Here is a 12,194-nt window from a genome sequence, read left to right as displayed (position 1 = left end):
TAAAAACCATGGTTTGAGAGATGGACAAATCTTATCCTAGCTTTATTGATTTGGTATCCTATTCACTAATTACCTAAGAAAATATGCATAAATCTTTAAATTTGAACTCTGAACTTTGATAGCATTTCAAATAGCTTGTTTGATATGACTCTTTGGGGGCCAAAAGAATAGTATTCATTTCATTACAAGTTTCAATAAGTATAATACATTTGACATTGGATATATGGGCTTTGAAAAATTCTTGGAAAAGAAAGATATGGGTTAACGTGAGAGATCAAATGTAAACTGCCAAAAACGTAAAACATGATTTTAAATGTCCATTTGGATATATTTTAAAGCCAAAACGAAAAATCAGGACAGAAAAGTTTATTTGTAACCCTAACAGGAAAAATGGCCTACACAATATATTTTAGAATGATGGTCAAGGTGTTACATGTAAGAACTGTTAATAAGTGCCTCAAATAGTTTCATAGCCAGCAAGAATAAGAATAAAAGAAAAGAGATTCAACGGGCCATTTTTTTATGCTTTCAACAGCAGTTTGATGTAGTGGCATCTGATAAACTGGAAGTACTGGGAGCTAAAAAGGGTTTGAGTAACACAAAATAAATACAATACAATGATGATTTTTAAGGGGATCACACTTAGGCAATAATTGTTTACTTTGTGGAACTCCTTCATGTTTTCCAGTAATACAGGGCCTACATCAATTCTCCATAAGCAGCCTGTGCCTTGAATATAAATAATTCTCCTCCTTGAGGAAGTGGGCATACAAAACACAAAACTGAAAAGTTAAACTTAGATTTAGGAGGTTAATTCAAACGAGAGTCCCTTAATAAAAAGAACTGCATTTGCAATCAGCCAGTTTTAATAACTGTGCTTTATGAATGCCTTTGTCCCCTGAGCAAGGCAAACCTGATTGCGTGGCTGGGTTTTTGCAGCCTCCAGAAGAGCAGAGTTGGTCTCAGCTTAGCAAGATCCAGGTATGATCATCTGAAACACTTGTGTTTCTCATTAAATGAGTGTGGCCTTTAATTTCCTAGATTCTTGAAGGCCTTTGCAAGTACTGGCTTATTCTTAGGTGGATAAACAACATTATTTTCTTTAGCTGATACTAAATACTTCCTTTTATTTTCTCTCCTTGAGAAAGAAAGGACTTAGGCGTAAATTCTTCCAGTGATACCAAACATCCAGATAAAATGTGAAAATCCAAATACCTGGTTCTGTCGGTAACATCTAGATAGCAGTTGATGGCGTAAGAACAAAGCATCAAGCTTTTCAACTGGATTTTTCAGTTTTTCCTTGAATTTTTAGTGTTACAGCCACAATGCTGTGCTATTAAGTCAAGGGGCACAAAGATATATTTGTGTGGGCAGATTTGGGATGCTAATAAATATAATTATATAAAATAAGCCATTTCGAAATAATATATTAATTCATTTGTCATAACAAATTATAAGTATTTGAAATTAAATATTTTGGGTAAAATCTATGATTGTAATTTTAGTATTAACTTTATTTCTTCTGGGAAAATGCTTAATTTAAAAAAGAAAAGGCGCAATTAATTCCAATTAATGTTGTAAGTATTCATCTTATAGTATGTGTAATAGCTGTGGCTTTCACTTTGATAATTATTTATGTAAAAGACCATGATTAAACTAATTATTATATAAATAGTATGCTTATTCAGGTAGCATTAGTATATGAAAATGGACTTATAGGATTAATATCTTCTCAAGCAAATGTTTTTTCTGAATTGATAAGAAATACTTATGACTTCATGTATTATGGAGTAGTTGACTCAATGAAAAGAAAGCTCTAATATCTAATATTATAAACAGCAAATTAATGTGTGTATAGTAATTTGCAAAATTCAGTGAAGTTCATATATTCTCATTTTGGTGATAAATGATCTATGAATATAAACCTTCTGAAAGAAGAACCAGTTTGTATAATTAATCATCTTCATGATTCTTCTGTGGTTTCAAACTGTCATCTTCAATGGCAGTTTGGATTATGAAGCAGTTGTTAATTATAGTGTTAATTTTTTTATGGCTGACAAAATTGTGTTTAGTTCTATAATTTCAAAATTGCTAAATTTTATCTTGAAAAATTGCTGCTTAGAGCAGTAGCCTCAAATCACAGCTTTAAAAGCTAAATGTGAAGTCTCTCCAATCATCTGTGAATCGAGATTAACCCGGGCCTGTATAGAATGGAGTTGTTTCTTACATGTGTATGTGTGCTACTGTTGGCATATCTAAAATATAATACATAATCAAATATCTGCTTATGCACATTTCCTGTGTAAATATTTATACACCATGTAGGTTGGACTTGAAAAGTGAGGAAGTGAATGAATCATTATATTTCACTTTCAAGGAAAGCTTACATGAATTTTTGAGAATGTCAGCTATCAGAACATCTTCTAAATTTTAAAGCATGAGTTACTTATCATTTAAGAAATATCCAAACTGCTAACATTGTAAAAGCAATTTCATAATTTTAACCTAGTATATAAAACAGTGGCCCATTTCTAAGCTCTTTCTCCTAATAGCCAACCAATAGTTTCTCAATTCAGATTAAATTTTTTATTTGTATTGGTCTCAGCATTAAGGGCCCTTAGATAGAAAGTTAACATAAACCAATATTTTTAAAGTGAATAAATAAATAAGAAAGTGAACACCTTCTAGTATGATTTAAAAAAAAAAAAAAGTTACCCTTGTGACTTAAAAAAAAATTCAGATTGTCAGCCCTCCCTTGATTATCACATTCCTCAGATTTTTTTTTTAACCTTTGGAAGACCTCATCCACAGAATTGTACACAAAGTGGTTATTTGACGATTGTCTATTAAAACACAATAACCCAGTCTAGCAAAGTGCCTGGCACAAAATAGGCACACAATAAATATTTGATGGGTGAATGAATGATTCACATGTGAAAATTTGAGCAAAAATTAAGGGAAAACTTAATTTTTTAGAACATTCAGGATGTAGCCTCCAAGTTGGCTACAGATTGATGCACAGGAAAAAAATTACTTAACTGTAGTTGCACGGAAAAGGATATTTAGAAAATATCTTTAGAAAAGAGTGCTTATCCTTCCCCCCAATCTCTTTCCCAGTTTCCCTCCCCTCCTGTGCTTTTAAAAGTGAGCAGTTGGCCACTAGTGTAATAAAAGCATAACAGTTGATTCAAACAGTTGTCAAACCACTGGGAAAATGCTTCCTTTTCATTGTGCTTTTTTTGGACACTATAGATATGGTAAATCATGAACTGCGTTATAAAAATACCTCTTTTATGCCCAAACATTCAGTAGGAGGGAATGACATTTCTTTTATTACCTTGGTAAATGTTTTTAAGGTGTTTAGCAATAAGCCTTCTTTTTGTCAAAACTGCTTAGACGCAGCGGTTGCTAAGAATTTATTAGAAAACCTATAGTTAATAATATCAAGAAAAGAAGGGATATGTGTTTAGTAGCTAATATGACAGATGAGCTTGTATAGCACATGCTTTTGCGTTTTCCTACCATTTTCTTGATCTTTTGTGTTATGGAAGAACAAATTATTCATGTTTAGAAGGTTTATTTTTCATTATTGCCCATCAACCAGCATTTTTAGCATTTTCTCCATCTTTTGGGCAGAGAAATAGATTGTTCCAAATAGTAGGGAAAAAAATAAGGCTAAAAGATTTCTGAGGAAAGAAGGATGATAAGATTTTAATACAAATTTGAACAAGACTATTCATCTTTAGGTCTTCGTGAATTAACTCTTTCTTCGGCTATTTGTTGTTGTTTTTGTTGTTTTTCTTCCACAGGTAAAACCTTCAGAATGTTGTCCTGCTTCCTATAATGCTAAATTTTAACATGAAAAATATTTTACATGTTACTTTCTTAAGATAGTGTTTAAGGAGAACGATATTTCCTTCTATATTCGCTGGCTTATTGAAATTGATAGTGACCCACATATGTTACTATTTACTTTGACTTTTATGTCCTACTTTTATCTCTTTCCTTAATTAGGTGGTAATGGATTTTTTAAAAAGTGTTACTCTAAAAAAAATGCGGTAAAAATAAACCACTCCTTTAAAGAAACGAGGGAAGAGACCTTTGGCAGAGAGGTCTGAAGCTTCATGGGTGGATGAGGGTTCCCTTAGATGGGATTTCCAGATGAAAAGAAATTAAAAAATAATCAAATACCATCTGACCACCATAGGTAAGAATGTTGCTAAATTTTACAGAAATTTTTACCTATTGACTGGTAATAGCAGACTGCTGTACAGAGACTAATGTAACTCCTACTTTGTTGACTTCTTTGAAACTGCTCTAAATAAGTTACATACCATATATCTTTTTGTGGTAGAACACTGTAGTATATTTACACCCTCTGTATATTGCATTCTGGCTTGGAATTCTGGTCCGTGGTTTCATCCATTGTTAGCTGCGATGCTAGACTCTCCCGGGAGTTAAATACAGTGGGGCTGTATTTATGTGAAGCGGGTATGCTTGGTCGTTCAGTGGCTGTTTCATTGCATATTACCTCCCACTTTGCTCCCATCTGTGTGTGTGGTAAAGGGAATTGTCCTAAAAAATATAGGCTTCCTCTGAACACAGACGTGTATTTGTATACCAGTAAGTCAACAATCTCCTGAATTTGGGTGCCATTAATAATTGTCCTTTTTAAAAGGCTTTCAGAGCTTAGAGGGGGTTAGCAGTCGTTCTGTGGAAGCCGATATACATTTCTACTTTTTCTGTAAATGCATTAAAAAATAATGTGTATTAAAGTGAAAGGAAATCTGTAAGATATCTTTTTAACAGAAAACTTTAACTTTTAGATTAATATAGAGATGAATTGTCGTGTATCTCTTGGAAATCAATGGTTAACATGATAGTCTCACACACTTTTTAAAATTACTTCATTTAATTGAAAAATTACAAAGAGGCTGATGAGCCACACATCCATGAAATATTTATCTTGAAACCTAGAGTCCTACTCACTTAATGTGTTGGCCATACTTCATGTATCTGAGAAACCAACTGAAATCAGAGTGCTTTTCTAATGTCTTAATTATGCAAGATTTAAAAAAAAAAAAGAAAACTAAAGTAAGCAATGCCTGAGACAGATATTTTTACTATGAAAAATATTGCACTGGGATGGTGAAAGTTACTGCAGATAATGCAGCTATTTAAAATTATTATAGCTGCAATTACTAAAAAATGAGGAAGGTTTGACTGAGAACTATTCAAAATAGTTATTAGCCATGTGATTATAAAAAGGAACACATGAATGATATTTGCATGTTTAACCCCGGCTATAAAAAGTCATTTGATTTTTTTTAACAGCATGTACAGCAGTTACAAATCCTTACAACTTTAGGTAAAAATGAAGAATCCCACTATGGAAAGTGCCACAAGGGAATAGCTGGATTAGGATGTATTAGTCACATGTGAAAAAAAATATGTATGTGCATGTCTACATATGTGTGTGGATGTATCTAGTTACAATAAAGTTATATTTTAAACTTGATTTTTAAACAAACAATGGAAAGTAGCAACTCTGAAATAATTTTTCTTGTGATTTGAAAGAATTCTTTCCCTGTCCCCCGTTCATGAAAGTTAGCTATTATTAAAAGCCTGACTACTTAGGAAATTATTTGTGTGAGTATTTCAGACATAAAATGTGATAAAATATAAGGTATACTTCTAAAAAAAAGTACAGCTCTACATAGGTGAAAAGAAGAAAGAGAAGAGGAAAGAAAGCAAGAAAATAAAAAAATTGGAAGAAAGGAATAAACATTAAGAAGGAAAAACAACATCATGTATTCAGGGTTTATAATGTACAAGCACTGTGTTAAGCTTATTACATTATTTTGTTTTATTTAATATTCAGTCCTAGAAGATGGATCTTACAATTTATTTCACACAAATGAGGAAGTAAAGATCAGAAGTGTTAAAACCATACATTCCCTAAAGACATACAGCAAGTTAATGGCAAATCTGGGAAAGAAACCAGGATCTGGCTGGTGAAGCGGAAAAAAAGTCAACCCTGGCTCCATTGTCAAATGTTATTACTCCACAATCTGTGCCTCCCTTTAGATATACAGGACACCCGGGCAAGGCAAGCAAGGGTTAGACTGATAAGTTTTTTCAGGGGTGAGGTGGGACCGGATTCAGAGGCAGCCTCCAGTCCACTCAGGCAGAGAGGAGGGGACAGATCCCTGACAGGGTCCGAGAAGTAGTGGGGTAGCCTGGGTGGTGGGGCTCTGGGAGGCTAAAACGATACATTTTCATGAATTTTTCCACAACTTTTGCACTTTTGCTTTTGCTTGTTGACCTTTTGTCTTCCAAGAATCTTATAGGTTTAAAACAATCTTTAGAATCTCTGAGCAGATGATTCAAAACACATTACCTGCCTGCCCTTCTGTCATGAAATGCTGGCGTTTCTCAAGGGGTGAGTCTTGATTGCCCCACACTAACAGGTGAAAGTTATGTGGTCTTTAGCAAATTATTTAGCTCCCTATACTGTCCTCTCCTACCTGTTAAAGAAAGGTCTACGCCCTGCTTTAACATCCTCACATAACAATCAGAATTAATTCCTAAAGAATTTTTTTTTTAAAAACAGAAAAGTACTGTAAAATTGGTATGCGTGCCACAAAACGTATCATTTTGGGGAGCCTGTTCAATTTGACTGACAATTTAAAGAAAAAGAATGCATGACAATCCATGATGAACTCATAGTACTTTCTTTACTTTGATTACCTTTCTCATGCTCTCCACATCTCTGTTGATGAATGGGTCAGATATCATCATCCTTATTTTACAATTGAGGCAATGAGAGGGTAAGTGCCTGACCATTGCCAGCAACCAAGATGAGAACAGGACTTGAGTCTCCTGTCCAAATCTGAGGTTCATTTTACCTCTTTCTTATGTCCAAATTGCTACCTCAGTAACTACCTTTGCCCTTAGCTTCATTGGCTATAAAAATAGGATTGTATCATATCTATAAAAGGTGATCTCTCTTAGAGTTAAGAAGATTTTATTATCTCAGGAATCTGAGCCTCAAGTGCTTTTGGCATGAAAATGCTTTATAAGTTTAGCAAAAAATTAGAAAACAGCCATTGAATCAGAAGATGGACTGGCTGTTGGTGAACTCAGTCGATGAAGCAGTTGGAATATCTGAGTCATCCCTAACCTATGATGCAGACTTCATCAGAGATGAATCTGGAGGCAGAAAATGTTTCCAGATCCACTTTGACTTAGAACAATGCTGGGAAATTTTTGAAGTTTTTTTTTTTTAATGGTGTTCCCTTAATTTAACTATACATTTTTAATTGGTCAAAATAACTTATGATCTTTTTTCCTATCACAAACGTAAATTGTTTGGAAATTATTCTAAGCTATTATTCTCAGAGAAAAAAAATCCATAGTGATGCTCTAGATTTAGCCTTTAATGCCTTAATAGAAACTTGAAGAGATGCTGAAGCAATGTTATTAACATGCCATTTGCCTCCCTGTTACTTGCTTGACACACAACAGATATCAGGAAATGTTAGAGTTGTCACTGAAGGAAGGTAAATTTTAGGCTATTCATTTTTTAATGTCAGTGAAGTTTTTTTAATGCCAGTATTCACACAGTTTGACCTACAAAAACATAATTAAGTTTTGTCTGTATTTCATAGTCATCACATTTCAAAATGATTCACTACTGTATCTTTAATTCAAACACAGTGCCTGACATATAATTGGTAATCAATGCTTATTGAATGAGTATTGAATAAATTTATATACAAGGTAGGACATGAGAGCAGGCTGTTCTGTAAGAAACATGAACAAAGATTTTTCCTATTTAATGATTAAGATAGTATTGGATTAAAAAATCTCCTAGAGAAAATCATAAACACATTTATGTTCTTGAGCCTCCTTTCTAGCCGTTTCTAATCAGAGAGTACCAGGTGAGAAGAGCCAGGAACTGCGAAGGGTAGGAAGGGCAGTTCTGTCCAAACGGATGCTGTTTACAGTCATGGAAACAGCAAAGTGAAAAGAGTGGCCCTCTCGTTTGTTAGGACACCTGTTTGGTCTTACCTACAAGTAATTCTAATGCCAAAAATTATTACTTTGGGTGTAGAAACAGCCTGTGAATACACATTCACACATTCAAGCTAAGATTATACTTAAAGTACTTCCTGTTGGTGATATTTAATTCTAAATTGGGGCAGTCTGCAGTTCACCTTCTAAATCTAGCATTACAATCACCTTGGGTTATTTTTACAGTCAACAAGATGAAAAGTGTAATAGGATGAGGTAGATAAATTGATTTCAAGTTTCTAGAAGGAATTGTGTTTTCATCATGTTCTACTCTAGAATTTTTGTGAACCAAGAAAATAAATATTTCTGTGAAAATTATGATACCATAAAGAGGAAAAGACTTGGCAAAACAAATATCCCTAAAAAACAAACTTCAAACATTTTGCCAATCTAAATGAAACTTCAGCAGATCAAAAAGAGGACAAGATGTGTTACATTACTGTGACACTTTTGTGAGGGTGAATCTATATTTCTAAGGGCATGTGTTAGTATTACAGCACTATTACTCCCACCCCCATGAAGAAAGTCACATGTAGTTCACTTGCTGGCTTATGTTTTGTGTATTTAACAGAATCATTTAAATTTGATAAAACTCATTTTTGAGAAGTTAGTTATGTAATTTTTGAGGTGTGCAATTTTATATAGTGTAAATGATAGTTCTGTTCTAAACTGTATCTAGACGTTTATTCAAACCTTAATGTTCCATAATCTTTACTAGGGCCGTTTGTGAACAGTCTTGCCATGACTACTACATGAAACTGTATAAATACATTTACCTATTTTATTGTTATAGTATATAGTTTCTACACATTGCTATCAATAAAATATTGCATAGGTCATCATATATTCACTTAAATTTGTACCATTTTAACTAATAATATAGCTTTATGTTTGGGAACCAAACTCAGCTCTTTATGAGCAAGGTACTGTGTATTATTGAGACCTATTTTTTTCTCCAATATTTAAAGTTATATGAAGTTATGGGGCATTTTAGCTTTAGCTTGATTCTTACTTTATATGGGAAAAAGTTATAAATGTGTTATCATGATTAGGCTTTTGTCTCTTCTTGGGCTTTTGTTTCATGGTTATTTTTGGAAAGGCTTGCTCAGCGGTTGGAAGAAGGAAAAGAAATAGTGGTCCTATTCTTTTACATAAATGTGATACCAACTCTTTGTTGGTTATGTTTTTTGTGAGCTTCTTTGTATCGTACATTTTGGGGGCCTCGTTTTCCAGGTGCAGTATTTTCTAAAATTGAAGAGAAAAATGAAGAATCGTGGAATATAGGAAAAGAGTACAAAGTAGGGAAACCAGACTGAGCAAAAGGGTATCAGCATCATTCAGGACTATTGTGAACTTGTGTTATTGCCTGCAAAGAAATTTGGATTCATTTCAATAACTATAGCAGCATTTAACCATTCAGAAACTCATTCATGTGACTAAGTAAGAATTCTTACTGGTACTGCACTTCGCAAAATAAGTCAAAGAACTTACTTTCCTTGCCTCTATATCATTTCCAGAATTATATTCTTGAAACATTTAGCCTTAATACCAGAACACTAATTTATGGATATACTTTGCACAATGAAGTTTCCACTTTCCAATAAGTTTTCTTGGACAGATAGTTTTTGAGAATATTATCCTTGTAATAAAAAATTTAAGTTCTAATCATTTGGCTCTGTGTAGTGAGAAATTTTCCAGCCGTAGAAGCAATCTCAAAGCTTAGGTTTATTTGCTTCCTCTTTTTTCATTAAAAAATATATTAATTGAGATGCCTGTGTGTCCTTAATGTTTATGAATATGTGGATAGTGTAATGTAGCACTAGTACCTATAGGTGAATTACACTATATTATAGCGTAAAACTCCAAGAAAATGCGTCTAAAATCTAAATCAATTTTATTCTGTGTGAAAAGCATTCAGACTTCTACTAAATCCTGTTTCTCATCCTCAAATTTTTTTTTCTATCCCAGATACTTGCATTATATTTTTAAGCAATTTATTTTTGGATGCTATGTGGAGAAATCATTATCCTTTAAAATGACTAACAAAAATTCATACATTCACTTTGCATTGGAGGAGGCATTAATTTCCTCCTCACTGAATTGTACACAGAAGATATTTTGGAAATTTTATAAATCCCCCTTTTTGATGAATCAGTATAGCATACTGGCTAAGGATGCTCATACTGGAACCAGATTCCATTGACACCGATATTTGCTTGCTATGCAACCTTGGTAAGATTATTTAATCTTTCTGTGCCTCTAATGTAGGAATATGAGGCACAATAGGATTGTTATGACGAATGAGTTAATGCATGTAATGTACTTAGAACAGAACTCTTGGTAAATAATAGCTACTATTACTATTATTCATAGTTAGCATCATATAAATCTTACTGGAAAGGCACAGGTACTATTTCATAGGAGGAATATTTCTTTATATATATAAGCTGTTCTTTTGCCGTTCATACTGCCCCATCAGCAACACTTTAGAAAAAGGATTAATACAATTGACTAGGAATAAAATATACAGTTATTTGAAAATCTTGGTCATTATATGCAGTTTTTATTTGCGTGTTCACTGTAAGTCTGGTCTTCTCTTCTTACGGAAAAATGTCATTACTAAAAGCACTTTAATGTGGCTACTGTAATTGTATAGTTTACGTAGGTTTTTAAAGTTTTATAAATTCTGTGAGTGCTTTTGCTTCCAAGAGTGACATGGTTCTCTTGGTAGTTTAAGAGCAACACCTCAGGCCCTGCTTGATCCAAAGAAGAATGTTTGCTTTCCTTTACATTCCAAGGAAAACATCTGCTTTGCAGGGTATGGGGGCAAAGGGACAGTCATTCAGGCTTCAGGGCTTTCAGACATGAAAGATATCTTGTTCATCATTTCTCCACTGATTTGCTTTGCAGCTTGCAGTTCCCCACAATGATGAATGGACCCGATTTGCCAGGACCCTTGTGGAGATTCGTGCTAACAGAGCTGATAGCGAGGAGGAAGGCACTGTTGAGTTATCTGCCTAGTGGAAATGAGCCACCCCCCACTGCGGCCCCCACCTTTGTGTCCTAGAGCTCAGCGTCTGCAGTCAAGTCTCTTGTATTCGGTGTCCATTCAGTATCAGTATTGCTGTGACATTTTGGGTGCCATATTGTGCCAGCTTTGCTCTAAGTATTCTAAATGTGTCCCAACATGCTTTCCACTGACCCAAAATTCACCACAGCATTTCTATCTTTATATTTCTGTCTCAAAAATGAAGGGAGGGGGGTTATGGGTTAAGTTGCTGCCTTTTAACTACTTAGTAGCTGTATTTAATAGCTGGAAACCTCTGGTTAAATTTGTGCTTACATGCACTCCTGGCATAGTCCTATTAAATCCATATGAAGCCAGATATGATTGGGTGCAGATGTGGTGTGCCTCATGTTATGGTACAGGGCCAAAGACTTGAGATGTGGTGTTTTACATGGTGACTCACATTATGAATGGATTTACTAGAAGAATATTGCTGCTCCTTATTTATTGTAGTGTGCTGCATGGAACGTATTTATTTGAAAGCATTAAAATAAACGATCCTAGAGCATGTGCATAATGAGAGGACTGTATTCTCTCTGCTGCTGTTGAGGTTACATTAAATTCCAAATAACAATTACAGTATGCCAGTTCCACTGAAGACATGAAATCTTTAGAGGTTTGTTGCAGTGAACGAAATGAATTTTAATGCCTATTATTTCTGGGTACTTTAACAGTATTTCAAATATCATTGACCACTAATACTTGTCATTGAAGCTAACACAGTCTGACAAAAGTCTATGATTCCTAAATATGACATCAATGTCGCCAATAAAATGTTTCAAACCAGGTCTGCACCAGTGTGAGTAAATCCTTTGCTTGGGGAAAACTTGACTGGAATTCTGCTGTGACAAGAGGTGGGAGAGATACATTAGAGCCATGTTAAAGACTGATCATGAATTTATTTGAGCAGCCAACCTGGCTGGACTTAAACCAAGACTCCTAGTTTTATTTTTATGAGGGAATGTGTGTGGTTTTTTTGGAAAGCTCCTCCTTCTCACCTTTACCAAAGCCACACTTGCCCAAAGACAGTTGTTGGAGTAAGAAAGGTAGG

The 12,194-nt window shown here is 34.2% G+C and overlaps 1 protein-coding gene across 11 annotated transcripts in view; it reads left to right on the top strand.

Moving 5' to 3' along the window:
* Window positions 1-11,933, top strand: part of DYNC1I1 (dynein cytoplasmic 1 intermediate chain 1) — a 316,271-nt gene extending 304,338 nt beyond the window's left edge. For 10 of the 11 annotated variants that reach the window (XM_058424458.1, XM_058447060.1, XM_058424446.1 and 7 more), the window contains one exon: window positions 10,987-11,933. In XM_058424458.1, the coding sequence (XP_058280441.1) occupies window positions 10,987-11,097 (111 nt within the window). In that variant the 3' untranslated portion in view covers window positions 11,098-11,933. Of the gene's footprint in view, window positions 1-4,014; window positions 4,208-10,986 lie in introns of all 11 variants that reach the window. The other variant, XR_009208752.1, reaches the window with a different exon arrangement.
* The last annotated feature ends 261 nt before the right edge of the window (window positions 11,934-12,194 follow it).

The sequence above is a fragment of the Hylobates moloch genome, unplaced genomic scaffold (genome assembly GCF_009828535.3).
Source record: "Hylobates moloch isolate HMO894 unplaced genomic scaffold, HMol_V3 SCAFFOLD_1, whole genome shotgun sequence".
Classification (NCBI taxonomy): Eukaryota; Metazoa; Chordata; class Mammalia; order Primates; family Hylobatidae; genus Hylobates; species Hylobates moloch.
The sequence above is the reverse complement of the archived record's forward strand: the minus strand, read 5'-3'. Positions and strand labels throughout refer to the sequence as shown.